The sequence below is a fragment of the Pyrgilauda ruficollis genome, unplaced genomic scaffold (genome assembly GCF_017590135.1).
Source record: "Pyrgilauda ruficollis isolate IOZ18807 unplaced genomic scaffold, ASM1759013v1 scaffold51, whole genome shotgun sequence".
In the NCBI taxonomy this organism is placed as follows: domain Eukaryota; kingdom Metazoa; phylum Chordata; class Aves; order Passeriformes; family Passeridae; genus Pyrgilauda; species Pyrgilauda ruficollis.
This window is the reverse complement of record NW_024526711.1, coordinates 1,947,134-1,963,545: the sequence shown is the minus strand read 5'-3', so window position 1 is coordinate 1,963,545 and position 16,412 is coordinate 1,947,134. Positions and strand designations below refer to the sequence as shown.

Here is a 16,412-nt window from a genome sequence, read left to right as displayed (position 1 = left end):
ACTGGACTCTCACTAAAATAAAAACAATACAAAACAAAGCAAAACAATTTTTTTTAATGCACATAGCCAATAGGTAGTAGAAAAATTCCTGTAAAATCTTTTTAAGAATGGCTGTTATTTTGTTATTTTTTTAAATTTTATTTTGTTGCTTTGTTTTTTTGGGTTTTTTTAGCCATTATTTTAGCAATTATCTTCTGCATAGGTAACTTTGTTTCCCACCAGTCTCATACCTCTGAGCTCTATCTTTATCATGTTTCTATCAGGAGCTGGTTCCATAGTCATGTTGCCAGACAAGCCTAAAAATTTACAAAAATTTTGCTTTCAAATTAGGAAGAGGGACTTGGCTTTCTGGATGTAGAAATGTGATTTCTTATGTGTCTAAAAATACTTACTTGGAAGCCTAGTCTTCGCTAAATAAAAAAAAGAAAGTTACATTGTGGCCTTAAAAAGTAGGTGGCTGCACCACTCTATCCCAGGACTGTGTAATTTTGGCTGTGGACGTGGGCTCTGACAGCTGTGGCAAGAGAAGAGCACATGAGGGCCTGCATGGGTTTGGCAAGCAGGCTGTGCTTACAGCCCTGGCTCCTCCTTGAGTATTAAAGAAAGGGCTGCCATAGGGAGATAATGAAGCATGGCATTTCCTGAGTTCTTTCCAACGCTTACAGTGCTTTTAATTTGTGCTGTTTAATCGTGCTGGGGAGAAGGGGAGGGAAGGCGGGTGCACTGTACGTACTGGAGTATGGAGATACTGCCCTGTCTGTAAAGCTGTGATGTTCTCTTTCACAAATGGCACGTAAAGAAATGCTGCAAGACCTATCTGAAACATCTATAACTGCCCTTTTCCAGGCTTTGCCCTTGGATTAGCCCTAGAAGGCTGTGCTGCTGCCACAAGACATTACCTTAGCAGTAGGCTCAAATATCTGGTGTAATAAACCTCACCTGCAGCCAGCTACCAACCAAGTTTCTGCCAAATTTCTGCAGGTGTTGAGCACATGTGGATCCCACACAGACAGATCTCCCTGTCAGGGATCCTTTACTCTTTATTTGAAACTGTCCTTACAGTGGCTCTTGTGATAGGAGCCATTTGCAGCCCAGTTAGTATAACTTGATTAATAGCATCAAATCATTGCTATTTTTGCAGTCATTTAAACCAATGAAATTAAATCAGTTTCCTCTGGAGAGCAGGATGTGCCTAAGAGATAAAACCCTGTGCTTGCTGCTGGGTGCAGAGCCAGTGGCTTCTCCCTCCATCAGCATCTGTGGCAGGAGGAGCTGTCAGAGCTTCCCAGAGTTGTTTTGTAAGGATGACACAAGATTGTTCCTTCAGCTGGCAGCCTGTGTTTATGTCGACTCAAAGCTTACAAAAGCATTTCCCAAGGCCAGCTCCAGATTTGATGTGTTGTCTTAGAGCTGTGAACACTGGTTTGCTTTCAGTGATTTTGCCTTTCATTTTCTGTTTGCAGCTGTTTCCTTAATAGCAACTTGAAGTGGCTTCTCTTAAACAGTAAACCAAGCTCCCTGTTATACAGCAATGCTTGATCATTATTTAATTTAATTTCAGGTGTTTGGTGCTAGAGTAGAAAATGAGGTGAAAATCCAAAACGGGCACAGTTAAAAAAATTAAAAAGTGGAATTCTCTCTCACTTAGAAAGAATCCAAGTTAGGCAAGAAAGAATGAAATTAAATTGGAAACTGATATGAAATAATGAAATACAATTAGTAGCAGCCATTTTTGTGGGTTTTTTTAAGCTTTTAAACACTTTTCTCACAGATGCCTGATTTTATCTAGTATGAACTGGTAAGGAAAAATCAGTTTCAAGAAATGAAGGACTCAAGCACATCAATTGAATGAGCAGTGTTATTGGATCACAGATCACTGTTGTACCACGTTAATTGGCAAGCAAGGAAGTAAACTGAGCAGTAAATTGAACACTGACAAAGCTACTTTCCCTTTTGAGTATTGGCTTCCTTTTTATTTCTTTCAGAAATAGAAATGTAGGGGTCACAAATGGCTAGTGTATAATGCTCTACAAGTAAATATATATACACTGTGTGATGGGTCAAATTTCCCTTCAAGACTAAGCATTGTAAATAGTAGGAGAATGTGATGCAACATTTGTTTACAAGAGCTTACTGTTTCAACTCACTTTTATTAAAAATGGCTTCATACATCCTTCATGTAGATGCAGTGCAAAATGTATAAAACCCAAAATGTCAGTGGCCACATCCTTGGAAGCCTGTCTTCACACCCACTGTTTATGAAAACTAAAGAGCTCAAACTTACAATAAGCTGTGAGAGTTTGGTAGCACAGTAGGTCCCTGTTGCTGTGGGGTGGTGGTGGGATGGACAGCCAGCAGGTGGATTTTCTTTCGCCATGTAACTCACCACAGCTCTGGAATGCATCAATGTCCTGCACAGGCATGTGCAGAAAAAACCATATACACCATGTAGCTATAAAGCCTCCATTGCCTTTATGCATAAACTCTTTTTCCCAAATATTCCATTGGTACTTTTCTTAAAGGTGACTTTTGCCCCCTCTTTGTATTACTAGTAATTCCCTTTGGGGTAATTTAGAATTCTTTTTAGTGTGTGTGTTTTGGGGAGGGGAAGCCCCTGCTGGCGTTCAAGGCCATGTTGTATCCCCACTACTGTTGGTTCATTCCTGTACCAAGCCAAAAATATTTAACTGATGAATCATTCAAGAAAACACAAAAGAATTGTGAATACAAAAACTAGTGTTACCTTTGAAAAGGAAAAACCAGAAATCACATTTTCTCCCATTCAGTAAGGCAGTGAGTTTTTTGCTGCTGTTCCTGGGCTTCACCTTTGCCTTCTCTTGTCCTCTTCTCCCTGCTTCAAAATGTCCACAGAGAGATACAGCCACAAAGGCTCCACTGCTGTGTGCTGTCTCCTGGCTGCTTTCATCCTTGATAAAGCAAAACTTTAAGCAGCAATTTATCCATAAATTTGGAAATTAAACTGGAGCAGAGGGGTGGGAGAATGCTGCAACTGCAGCCAAAGGGCGGCTGAGTAATTTGTCTGAAAACCAGCCCAATATGGTTTCATCCAAAGTTTTCAAACTCTTTCACATGAAAAAGAAGTAGAGCCATAGCAACTGCAAAAAGTATAGTGTGTACATAATTACCAAGAAGCACAAGTAAATATTTGTGTGGCTTTTCCATTATATCTGATTTCTTTTCTTAGCAATAGCAAGTGAAGGATTAGCCATTATCAAGATCTAAAGACATATTTGAAGCAGAAGGAATGAATGATTTATCAGGAATACCTGCATAATAAACAACATAAGGTGCTACTTCTTTGGAGGATTTGAATGTTTGTTATTTGGAGAAGGCCTTTTGAACATTTGTTAAACACTATGGGAAATGGGAGTATGACTGGAAAATACCTGCACAAGGACCTGGGTTGTATGGGAACATTTTAGGGCTGAATAGACATTTGGATAAGATTCTGGTTCAAGCCCCCCAAGGCCCAAGGGAGTGTGCAATCTATAACATGTGTTGGAATGTATTTTCCACAAAAGAAACCACATCCGTGCCAGTGGCTTGGGAATGGCCTGCAGAGGACACAGCTGTCACCCCTGGGTCTCTGTTTATGTTCCCTGAACAGAGACTGAGGAACATTTCTCAGGCACCAAGGCATTCACCCAGATCATGGCAAAAAGTAGATTTCAGCAATGAAAATATTTAGATCCTGTTACCAGCTCCAAAAGGACTTTTTTCCAGGTCAAAAAGCTTTCAATCCTATTTATTTCCCTGTGGAACTTACTTCTCCCCCATGTGAAGACCCATATAAGAGCTGGTGAGTAGGCCCTTGCCAGACCCCTGGTAAATATTCCTTGTATTTGACACACTGTTAATTACAGGTGTAATAATTTCTTAAATTTCTGTTAAATATTTCCAGCAGCTATTGACCTTGCCAAAAATCTCTCCTTTTACCCTCAGAGATAAAATCAGCACCAGTTTCAAGGGCACAGAGTTAAGATAATTCTAAGAACTAATATTATAATATTTTATATACTTCTAATTTGGCCTGGTTCAACAGCTCTCCAAGGCAGAAAGTGTAACTATAGCAAATAGCAGAAACAGAACTAATTACTTATTTCAGAATTAATAACTTGCGGCGTAGACTATGAGTCATTTCCTTGCTGAACTAAATTTTTTACTCATCAAATTTGCTCATGGAGTAATTATCTTGAAGAGAGGGAGGTTTTTTTTTTCCCCAGAACAAGTTTAAAGAGACATTAATATCTTGTAACACCAAGTCCCAGATGATTCACTGATAAATCATTACAGGCACTTAGAGAATGAAGTTTGTGTTACACAACCATAGCTAACAAACTGCATCACGACAGAGAAAAACAACAGAAAATATTTATTGACAGAGTAAGTGCATCATACAATATTTTAACAGAGCAAAGGTTTGCATTTATTTTCTCAAATGGCTTGTCATTTTGCACAGTTAAAAATATTCTAAAGTTTTCTGTCAGTCTTAAAAAAGCAAAGAACCTGAAAGAATCCTCAAAGCTACTTCTGGAGGTTTTTAATCTAAATGCTCTGACACCTGGAGCAAAAAACTGGTGCAAAAGGGACCAAAATATACTCCCAAATCCTTTGAGATTAGAGTGAAATTTTAAGCTTGCAATTTAATAACATTTTTTTTTCCCCCCAGTCATTCTTTAATCCAGGAATTTGTAGATGGAACTATCTGCAATAATCTGTGCTTTAAAATTGGAAGCAGTTGATTAAATTTCTATGGATGCCAAACACAAACAGAAGACACTTGAAAAAAATTTATTGCCTAGAAAATCTAGATACATGCAAAAAATGAAGCCAACATTTAAATGCCTTAAGTCTGAGATTTTTTGTTTAATTTTTTTTTTTTTTCCCAGTGGAGAACAGTCTTTACAGGAATCCCCAAAAAAAGGTCAGGTTTGAGAAACTCCCCTTACTCACTATACTCTTGGTGATCCAGTGTACTGGGATGTTCATACTACCAAGCCTTTTGGTCAGAACACAGGTCTGCTGCTTTCCAAGGACCCTGAATGAACAGCAGCATAATCTCTGTGAATTCAGGCATGGATTGTAGATCAGGGTCAAAACCCCTGCCTGTTAGTGGTCCCTGCCACAGCCTGAGTCCTCTCACAGCCCTTTCCTGGTTGCTGTTGGCTGGGAAGAAAAGCCTTATCTTTAACAGTGAAAAATTGTCGTGAAACTTGTGAATTTCACATCTTAATTCATACTATTAAGTGTCTACCATCTGCCTACTCTTTCTCCCAATAGGTGCCTCTGCTACCTTGCAGCCATTTCATCTGTTACTTTGCACACTTTCTTTATCCCTTGCATACCAACTCCATCTTCCTGGCCTTCCATGCCATCTACTTGTTCTTTCTTTCTCTTTTATTTACTGTCTGCTGCTTGGTCATCCCTTATCAGCAGAATAGAAAGAACTCCCCAGCTGCTTCTCTCCTCCACATGTGGATGAGTTATTTTTTTTATTTAAGCCATATCCATGCTGATTCATACTCCATATAGACACATAAATCTGCAAAATTAAGATGGTAAATCTTAGGAGTCAAGGAGTTTCTTTAAGCAATTATTAAAACATTGGGTACTCTATATCTCATATAAGAGAAATCATTTCCCTACTTAATGTTGTGCTTTTCTTCTTAATTTTTCACACTGCAGATAACCCCCTTGACTTTCACTGTGTGTCTCAGAACCTCAGATTAAACACATGCACAAATACCTTGCAGAAGCTGGTCTGGGTGTGTTAATGACTTGCATATGAGGTTTATCTTTGGCCCTGAAAAAAACTTACTTGTTGACTTTGTAAATTCCAGTAGCCTTCTAGGACAAAAGAGATTTGACTGAAGTTGTTTTTTTTCCTAAAGCCAGGAATACAGTTAAATAAAAAGATCTACCATACAAACTCTTATGGAAAAGAATTAGTACTGATGAAAAAAAAAAAAAAAAAATGTACAGCCTGGTACCTGAGAGAGGAAAAATTCCTTTAGGGAAACATCACAAGGGCTGGCAACCCAGCCTTGCTGCTGGTGTCTTAGACAACAAGAAGATCTGATCTACTGGGATCATATTTTCCTCCTCATATTTTCTCATTGGTAGCTAGATAGTAATGGCAGGTTTTTAAGATAATCTGAGATGGCTCAGAAATTCTTGTCCCATTTGTAGTGGTGGGTACCAAGAGGTCTATGCAGGACACTGAATTCCTGGGATTGTGTGTAAGTACGTGATTTATGAACTGTTCCAGAAGTCCCTGTAGTAGGTAGTCACAATGCCTACATAAAGCATGGATTTCTCTATTAGACCAAGTGGAATACCAAAATGTTGCCTACCATGGCAAGACAAGGGGCAAAACATTTTGTCTGTGTCTTCTTCTACCTGCATTCCCTGGCCTGAAGGTGCTGACAACATCAAAACTCAGTCAAAACAACCACGGTCTCCAAGCCTGTGTATCTGCATGTGTTTGTGCATGGGCACTGAGACACAGAGGTTTGTTTGTTTGTTTGGTTTGTTTTAGATTAATTTTTATGTTGCTCTGGCCAACCTCTTTAATCTCTTAGTACTACAGAATGAGCATCTAGTATTTATTCTCTGAAAAGAAAGAGTTTTTATCAACCTGGTACAGAAACCTCAGGTTGCGGCTGAGATATTTACAACAGATGATTATTACACCAAGACCATTTGGAAGCTGACATCAAACATTTTTCATTCTTACCTTGCTTCCAATTCCCAAAGTGATAAAGAAATAGATTTTATTTCTTCTGAGGAGGAGCACACCTAAATAAGACTCAACAAGACAAGGAATTTATTAAGCCCCCTTATCTTGATCAGTTTTGGACCAAATCAACAATGACAATAATTGTAAAAAAAAATCCATGGACAGGGGTTGTCTTGTATTAGATTAATGATGTGGTACCTTATTTGTCACAGTAACTATGGAAAAAGGCACTTAAGAAAAACATTACAGACCTGACTAAAGAATACTATAAATCGGTTGCATAGAGCGAGAGTATTAAATACTGGACTGAGGTGATTTAAAATTACTGTCAGCAAAGCCACACCTGTCAATAGAGATGTTAACAACAATAAAAAATAATTAACCCAAAAATCTTAGAGATTTATTTCTAAACCTTAAAAATTATTATTAGTTTTCTGCAAACAATCACACAAAATAAAATTAAAACATAATAAAGGAAGAAAAGCTGAGTGTTCTCTGGAAAAGTTGACATTAAAAAAAATAGTTTTCTTTCAAGTGAGATTTCTTCCAATTAATGAAATATTGTTAGGGTTATGATATGGAAGCAAGTCTTAAATTTTTGTGCTTTGCCAATAACAGGACAAAGTTGCCTGCACATTCAGCGTGTCACGTTGTATACTTTCAACCATATACCAAAAAAAAAGAGTTATTTAAAATCATGTTATTTCATCAAAAGATATTACAAGCATCTTTTAAAGATTCCAACAAACAAAAAATTATTTTAAAATCTTGTATTTTTTTCTCTTGCACAGGAAGAAAATGTATTATGGTCAGCATAAATTTATGGTAAAAAAAATTAAATATTACAGTGGTGAATTCTCTGAAAGTACTGAAACCCAAAGGATATGATCAGAAAGGCACAGTATCTTTTTATGTTATTAGATTAACGTAGCACCATAAGAATTCTGTACTTCAAAATCTTGACATAAAATAAAAGATATAGACTTATATAGCAATCAACAACAGTTTTAAGAAGATGATTTGTGTTTAAAGGTGTGTAAAAGTCAAGCTCAGTTTGTGTCTTCATTAAATATATGGTTCTGCAAACATATTGAACCAAATTATTTGCTAACTACTGCTGCTATCTAACAAGATACCTTTTATAATGCACAGGATAGTTCTACCATCAGAAGGTGCTATAATTTAATTGGGAGAAATTTTTAGTTAACCCTGTGAATCATGTTGAGGTGGAGTCTGCATATAACATGATTAAAACCACACACTTTGCAAAACTGTATAAAGCCAAACTAAAATATTGATTTCCAGCTCCCAGTCTAATACATACTATCCTATCTATGAAGCTGAACTCGTATAAAAGTAATTTATAAAAACTGAAGAAATGTTTAGCACCCAGAAAATATATCATCTGTGAAGCTCCAAATGATTGTCAAGTAGCCACTCCAGGAGTCAGTGACTTCTCCCAACGGTAAAGCTAAACATTTGACTAGAAACTAAACCTACACCTCTCCAAATACTAACTGGAAGGCAAATGCATGTGTTTAAGATTTCTATAGTTTCTCTAAGAATGTTTAAAGGCATTAAACTATGTCCAAATGTGTCTTCTTCTTCCAAAAATGGAAACTTTTTTTTTGTTAATTTCTCTTTTGCTAGTTTTACTGAGCAATGGAGTGATTTTTTCTTTAAGGTGTAACCTCAGCTGCATAAATTTGGAATTTCCATGGGAGTGTTCCTGCAGCAACCAGAAGAGGAAGTTTTCCAAATAACAATCATTAACTTTAGTGCTGCTTCTCAATATGGACCTGTGATCTTTAGAGAATGCCAGAATAATGCCTTGTTTTCATGCAGTTCTCTGGATCATTCTGCACATACAGGAACATGCTATATGCACAACTTGCATTTGAAGAGTTGGAACAGAACCCTGAGAAATGTAAATCCATTGGAAAAAGTAGATATTGTTTAATAACACCAGTTTGAGACGTTTCAACCCTTCCTCGGGGGAAAAAAAATGACAACAAGGTGCAGCCATTTTTTTCCTCACAAATGACTTGAATTTATCACAATGGCAAACATAAATATAGTTTGGGGTTTTAAGTGTCTAGGTTGATTACAATTAGAAATATTTTGTCTGACAATTCTAGCCCTCCCCTAGAAATTCAGCGTTCCTTAAGTCACCATAGCACTACTTGTGAGCTTTGAGTTCAAGAACGTTCTGGCGTGGAGTGATGTTCTTCCAGTCACTGTTGCAGCTGCCTTTCACTCTATGGCAGTGAGGGTGCTAAGTAAAACTGAGGCTCGGCTCTCTTCAGCCTTGTGTGCAATTCTCATCATTCCCATGTATCCAGAAGCAAATCTGGGCATATTTGAGAGGAGTAATTCGTACTGCTACATTGTAATCCTGCTGTTCGCCATTGATGTCCACCCACTGATGGCCTGAGTAAACAGCGATGATCTTGCGTTTCCACTTCTTTTTGTTTGGCTCCTTCAGACGGAGATAGATGCCAGATCCTGTGGAGCCAGGCTCAGCATCGCAGTACTGATAAAACAGATCATTGGACTCATCAGAAATGCTACAAAATCTATAGACCAGCTGTCCAGACCGATCATTGTCAAAACCTGAGAAGTGGATCATGCTCCCAGGCATCATTTTGATTGTTGGGCTGATTCCCAGCTCCATGTATTTCCTTTTGTGGGGACGCTTGAGCTCAAGAACAGCATAATCATAATCCAGGGCAATATCCCCAGAGACACCCTTAAACCAGCCTTTCGGGATGTGCGTGCTCTTGACCCGGGTCCACTGGAAGGAGGGCACACCATCTGAGGTCCCTTGCTTCCTCCCAGATCCCCTCTGCTTTCTCTCATCACCTTTGGATTGTCGCCTTAATTCTGTCGTGACTTTGGGATCCTCTTTTGCCACAGAAATTTCTCTCCTACTTCTTTTAGCACCTTTGCGTTTCCTGCCATTGCCTCTGGATTTCGTCTTCATCAGGCCCACCCTCAGTCTTTTGCTGCCCTTAACATAATCCTTGCCATTGTGCAGGCAGTGGGCTGCTGTCAGCACGTGCTTGGGGGAAACGAGAACGCCGCTGCAGCCCGTGGAGATCTTCACGGCTGTGTTGAACGGAAAGTTGGTTATAAACCTCTTGTCATAGATGCTGAACCTGCTGTCTGTGCCATACACCTGCCTCTTCTTTCTCAAAGGCCTTCGTGTGGTTGTGTTTGCAGCTGGGTCAGGCACTGCTCCGAGGACGCTCACTTCAGTCAGGGTCCGCGTGCCGTTTTCAAAAACAGTCTCATAGGATAACAGGCTCTTCAAGTCAGACAAGCTTGGCACTGGCAGTTTTCTTTGACATTCAATTCCACATACACTGTTCAGCTCTAATTTGGTTTTTGCTTCAAATTTAGGGCTGTCAAGGGAGAAAGTTCTTTCTCTCACAATCTGGGGAATCTTCCTTAAGTGCCAAGTAAAATCTTGTTCAGTTTCTGTTCCATTACTGGGACTCAATATAGGTATGAAAATTATGAATAGCAGTAACATGTGCTCCATTTTATTTTTTTCTAAAACAAGAAAGAGAGATTTGAAAATACACTTTGGAAATATATACAGTTATCTTAATATCTTCTAAGTATAATCATGCAATTTTAGAATTGACATCAGTGGAACAGAATTCTACAATCTACTCAAAATAGAAAACCCTCAGATATTCCCTGTTTTATCTCTGACTCTTCCAATTGTTTCTAGCAAGATGGATGCAGGCAATTCAGCCAGCATCCATGCTGAGCTACCTACTGGAAGATGAAAGCAGCTGAGTTTTACCTGTTTTTCCCTCAGTGGGCAGCAGTCTGAGTCTTTCCTCTTGGTAGAGCATCCTGGTTTTATTTATTCCAAAGGTATGCAGTTACGTATTACATTTCTGTTTCTCTTTTTTACAGCTATATAGTTGAAGGTAGAACACACTTGGAAACCCTGAGTGCATTCAAAAGCTGGGATCCAAGCAGAGATGGATAGACAGACTACACTTGTGAGACTTAGGAGCCCTTGGGAAACCAGACCAATTGTGCTCTTTCGTGTAATGGCCAAAACGTGGCTTTAGCTGACTTAAAAGTCACCAATGGTTCTCCACTACCCACCCAGCCGAGAACATGAATCTGCCTGTATGAAAAATGGCAGTTTGCTGACTGCTATCCCAAGGAACCAAGGTCTTCTAGGACAGACAGACAAATGAGGAAAGCAGAATGTTGCTGGTGTAAAGGAGTCTCCTGGCTATATATACAAGAAGCAAAGCTCAGCTGAGTGGGAGGGACAAGTCTGGTTACTCATCACATGCCTTTTTCAGGATCCCACAAAGGCTGTAGGAGCTGTGCTGTCTGTGCCTTATGGTCACATGTGGAATGCCCCATCTAAATGGGGTGATGCACCATACCAACAGCTAATACTTTAAATGGAAGAGACAAAAAGCAGTATTATTCCCATCTCTAGTTGGGAAACATGCAGGAAAAATGTAACATTGTTAGAAGTCTGAGGCAGAGCCAGAAACTGAACCCAGAACTCTTGATTCTGAGCTCAAAACATTACTGAAAAGACCATTTTTCTCTTTTGGCAGCATTGATGTCAGTGGCATTATCCAACTACTGGCAGCTGCCACTGGGAAATCTGCGCTCAGTTCCAACATCCTTCATTCCAATTACATGGAAACCTCAGCAGTGAAGAAAGAAAGGGTCTATGATTAAACTTTAAAAGCCAAGCAATTCAAGGATTAGTATGTGGTTAAGCTCTCTGGTTTACATTGCAATGGCAGTGTAGGCCAGGGCAAACATAACCACTTTCCTTAATTTTAGTTTAGAGTAGTAGAAGTGGTGCTCTCCAGTGAAACAGCCTGGCTACAGGCTAACTGAAGACCTAGCATGAAAAATAGGGGTATATGGAAAAAGAAATGGGGAACATCACGTTCAAAGCTGTGTAATGGACCAGAGACTCCTATGATTTTTGAGGCATCTTTACCCTATAGACATATTTGTTATCTATAATAAGTAATTTTTTTTTTTTTTGTTAAGTAAGCACTACAGTTCAACCCCAGCTTGTTGCTTCTGATGCCAAGAAGAGGCTGGATTTGTTTTAGCATAGTTTTGCTTTTCACCTTTGCCAGAATGGAGCACCAACTTTGAGCTGGAGTCCACTTACTAGGAGATATATATACCACATTTTACAATACAAGGAAACCCTCCCTGGCTTTAAAGTAGCTAACTCAGGTTTTGGAGAAGATGTGGGGATTTTCCTAAAACATCTGGAGATTACAGTGACTCGCAGGTCTGAGCTTTGGGGTGTATGTGATCATATGAAAAGACATCTGAAAATTTTGAAAGAAGAGCTGGGGAACCATCCCAGACAAAAGGTTTTGTAGAGGAACACAGTTGTTCACACTGGCCTACCTTATTGATATAGCAGAAATGTGCTCATTTAAATATTATCTTTGATATACAAAGTTACCTTCATAGTGTTGGTTCAGTTATTGCTCAATTAGCACTAAATCTGAGGAGGAATTACTATTTTACATATCTGTGGGTAAGTTAGAAGGTGCCAAAATAAAATAGTACTGTAATGAGAATATAAAAATAGCTTCCTGGCCTGACCAAAGGCCTGCCTGTCGTAAAATCCTGTTTCTGACACTGACTAAATATGTTTGCCTAGGGTAGAAGATTGGGACAGGAATAGGGCAATCAGGTATGCCCCTCCTCCCTCACAGTTTCTTGACTTACAACCAGTTGTACCTGGTGGACTTTAGAGCAGAGGAAGTTTCTGTAGTGTAAGGAAACCTTAGTTAATTTCTCTTCCACAGTTTGACAGTCTTCCCTTGAATACATATAGAATTTTGTAGCCATAATGTTCTGCATGCAGGAGTCACACAGCTTAACTACATGTTGTATGAGGAAGCATCTCCTTGTCTTTGTTTCCAGCCTGTCACAAACTACCATGGTTTGAGGATAAATAATGTGATATTCATGTAGAAAAGCTGGTTTAAATTTGCTTTGCCCTAATATAGCTGATGAAGAAGACAGTTCTAATATCAGGCTTGAGAAAGACTTTTCTGTTTTTCCCTAGAATACTCCTCCCTTTCTCAGCTTTTCATAAGGGTCTGGATATCTGATATTCCTCTGTAGCTGAACTTTGTGAGCCCTAAGGAAAGTTCAGTCACTAACTGCTTGTTCACAAAGAAAGTCTGGGTTGACGTCATTCCACTGTGACGGCTGATGTCTTCCCAGATGATCTCACAACTAGGTTCATAGAGAAGTCCATTTTTTTCTCTCTGCTTTGTAGAGAGGCTTTCTGCAAGCAAATGGGTGGAGTACTATGGCTCCCTTCTGCCACTCTTTAGAAACAAAAGAAAAAAAAGTCAAAGCACAGAACCTCCACAGATGCCTTGGAGCCCTCCACTTGAAACATGACACTCAAGTGCTCACTACTTACAAAGGCAGTCTTGGAAGCCAAGATTTTCTTCATTTATAATGATCCACTTGTCACTGGGAATGAACTAACTACACTTCAGGATAACTGGAAGCAGTTCAAGGAACTTGATAAACATGGAAATTCTCATTACAGACCAGAGCAGTGGTTCTGCTAGGCAGCTTTGTCATTTCCAGCCATGCATTTGAGGTCTGTTTACTAACCCATCTCTACTGTTTAGAGGGGGCCAGCTCCAAGCAAGGGCAATGTCAGCAGTTGCCATGGCCCAGCACAGGCTGCTGGCAAAAGGGAAACACAGGGCTCCTCTTGCCAGATGTTGAGGATGCAAATGTGTAGACGGGTGCAAAGATAGCTTTGCAAGGTGGGAGAAAGGGACAGAGAATACAGCCTCCAGGGGAAGGAGGAAATGTCCTGAGAAGGCTTCAAGTTGATTGCAAGGAAAAAACCCTCAATTACCCATTCTCCACACTTCCTCCACACCCTAAGATGCTCTGCCCTCTCCTTTCCTTCACTCCTTTCCCACACAGATTTTGGTTTGGCTTACAGTAATTGGAATTCTTGAGTCAGCTCTTTAAGGTGTGATGAATTGCTTGAGAGAAGACAGGATGGAAACCAGAAGGAGAGAGATCCCCGCTATATGAAAATGTTGAAATTCTTCCTCCAGTTTCCAAACTCAGCTGATAACTTTGGTGGCATTCCAGCTGCCAGGCATATCCATACAAGTAAAACTATTTTTAGTTCTTCTCATTTCTTGCTTTCTACATTAAACCTTTCTGCATCCACAGGAAAAAAAAAAAAAAAAAAACCAAAAAAAAAAAAAAAAAAAAAAAAAAAAACAAAAAAAAACAAAAACAACCCCAAAACCAAAACCAAACCAAAACAAAAAAAAACTATCTAATTTTTGAGGATATCCTTCAAGTATTTCATCTTACTTTACTCCAGCTGAATGCATGTCAGATGCCCAGGAAAAGGCTTATAATCAAGCCAAACTAGAATAGATTTCTCTTCAGGCTATCACAGAAGAATTCACATGCCAGTGTAGCTCAGACAGAAGAAAAATTCAGTCCAGCTTCCTGACAGTGTTTTATCTTGGTCTGTTTAGTGCAGCCTCTACCGTGCAGTTTCCTTCTTCTTGTAGAAAAGTTGACACATTTCAAACTAGCCTTACATAATTTTAAATCCAATTTCTAGGCCCTAAAATAACAGAGGCTGCTATAGTAACCATCTCCTTTAACAGCTTTTGGCCTTATTCTTGAAATGACCTGAAAGTTGGAATTCATAGTTCTATTCTGACAAAGCAAAATAGAGAACAAATTTTTGATATCTCACACTCCCTGGAAGAAACCATTGCCCTAATCTTATCCACTGCTCCCCCGGCCCTCCTCCAGGTGCGCTCACTCTGTACAGCGGTGAATGGATGTTGTCCACCTCTCTGATTCGCGAAAAAATAAAAAAACCCACTGCGGCTCCTGTCTCTTGCAAAGATTTAGGCAGCTTCAGTACTCATAGGAGGAACTAATTTTACACGGCAGGCGTGACAGTTCGTTTCTGAGATCCCACGGGCGGGGAAAGGAAAGGACCGCGAGTAAGCGGCGCAGCGCCCGCCGCGGCCGCGGGGCGGCGCTCCCGCAGCGCCGGCAGCGGCTCCGCGCCCGGCTCCAGCCCCGCGCCCCTCCCGCCGCCGGGATCCTCTCCGCGCCCCTCCCGCCGCCGGGATCCTCTCCGCGCCCCTCCCGCCGCCGGGATCCTCTCCGCGCCTCTCCCGCCGCCGGTATCCTCTCCGAGCCCGCCGCCCCGGGAGGAGGCGGAGGGGAAGGAGGTCGCGCCCAAGCCACTGCTCTGCTGCTGAGCGGCTCCGGGAGTCCAGCCCTGCCAGCCGGGCGGCGCCCCCGGGACGGCAGCGGGTGGGCACAGACCGGGAACCGGCCGGAGGAACGGCGGGGACGGGAGGGCTTTGCCGGGATGGCCGCCTTCCCTCTGCCCTCTCCGCTGTGGCCGGCCGCTCCTGTGTGTTCGAGCGTGAGAGCCCAGGGCTGTCGTGGAAGAAGAGGAGGATTTGGGGAGTAAGGCTTTATCTCTCCTTAGGCATTCCCTAGTTCTGCTTTCCGCAGGAGGCTCTGCTTCTCCGCGCCTGATCCGAAGGAGTTTCCCACCCTCTACAAAGCCTGCAAGTTAAATACCTTGGCACGGCTCTTTTATTTTTGCTATTCCAAGATAAATCTGTTTCCAGCAGTGACGAATCTGGATGAAATTAGTGTCAGTTCCAGAGGAGCGCGGAGATGGTAGCGCTAACACTGAGGGGATGAATCAGAATTAAAGGAGTTTGTTTTGAGGGGTGAAGAGGCTCCTTGCCTGCTCCCCGCAGAAGGCACAGCACACAGACAAACCCCCGAAAACCCAATAAATATGCCCCTTGCTTCAGTCTCCTTAAGCCGTCTCGTGAAACCGGCTTCAAATATGAAAAAACAAGGACCAGATAAACGCGTGGCGTTTTAGTCCTATCAAAAATATATCCATCAGGCTAAAGAGGCAGGAACTTTATACAAAACATCTCAGCTGCCAAGCTCAGGGTACTGACATCGCTCAGCCCCATCATTTTTTAAAAACAACCCGCGTAGGAAGAATGACATCGCAAAAAACTATCACCTTAGAGACGGTGGTTCCCTCTCAGTGCCCGGTCCCCCTCAGCCCCCATCCCCAGCTCCGCTCCTGCCCACCCAGGTCCCTGGGGGCTGCCTCTTCCCCAGAGGCCGACGCCGGGAAGGGTCTCGGTCATACCTGGCAGCCCGCAGGACGGACGGAGGGCAGGGCGGCCGCAGCCCCGGGGCTCGGGCTCCCGGCTCCCCGCTCCGCGCCGCTCGTCCGCCGCCCAGCGCCCGCGGCTACTGAGGACGGGGCGGGGGGAGCGGCCAGGTCTTCCCAGGCGGGGGAGGGGATGGAAAAAGAGAAGGAAAAAAAAAAAAAGAAGGCGAGAGGGAGGAAGCCGAGGGGGAGGGCCGAGGGGAGCGGAGGCAGATCCCGGTGTCTCCTCGGATGGGATGGGATGGGAAGGGAGGAGAAGAAGGGGCTCTGCCTGCGGAGCGGGGAGGCGCATCGCCCCGGCGGCGGCTTCTCTGGGCGCCGGGAGCGGGGCCGGGGTGACCCGCACGGGACGGGGCGGGAGAGGCTGCCGGGCCGGGCTGGCGAGGCGGG

The 16,412-nt window shown here is 41.9% G+C and overlaps 1 protein-coding gene across 2 annotated transcripts; it reads right to left on the bottom strand.

Annotated features, from left to right (window-relative positions):
- Window positions 1–4,376: 4,376 nt before the first annotated feature.
- Window positions 4,377–16,151, bottom strand: PRSS35 (serine protease 35). Of its 2 annotated transcripts, XM_041480413.1 has the most exons (3): window positions 15,999–16,151; window positions 15,401–15,514; window positions 4,377–10,315 (listed from the first exon to the last, which is right to left on the bottom strand). In XM_041480413.1, exon 3 carries the CDS (start codon window positions 10,302–10,304, stop codon window positions 9,063–9,065), a length of 1,242 nt encoding a protein of 413 aa, XP_041336347.1. In that variant the 5' UTR covers window positions 10,305–10,315; window positions 15,401–15,514; window positions 15,999–16,151; the 3' UTR covers window positions 4,377–9,062. The 2 variants fall into 2 exon arrangements, with proteins under 2 accessions (XP_041336347.1, XP_041336346.1); XM_041480412.1 differs by lacking the exon at window positions 15,401–15,514 and having other exon boundaries at window positions 15,999–16,082.
- Between the last annotated feature and the right edge of the window lie 261 nt (window positions 16,152–16,412).

Bases quoted from the DNA above. Each gene is read 5' to 3' on its own strand.
- PRSS35 (XM_041480413.1), bottom strand. From the start codon at position 10,304: ATGGAGCACATGTTACTGCTATTCATAATTTTCATACCTATATTGAGT.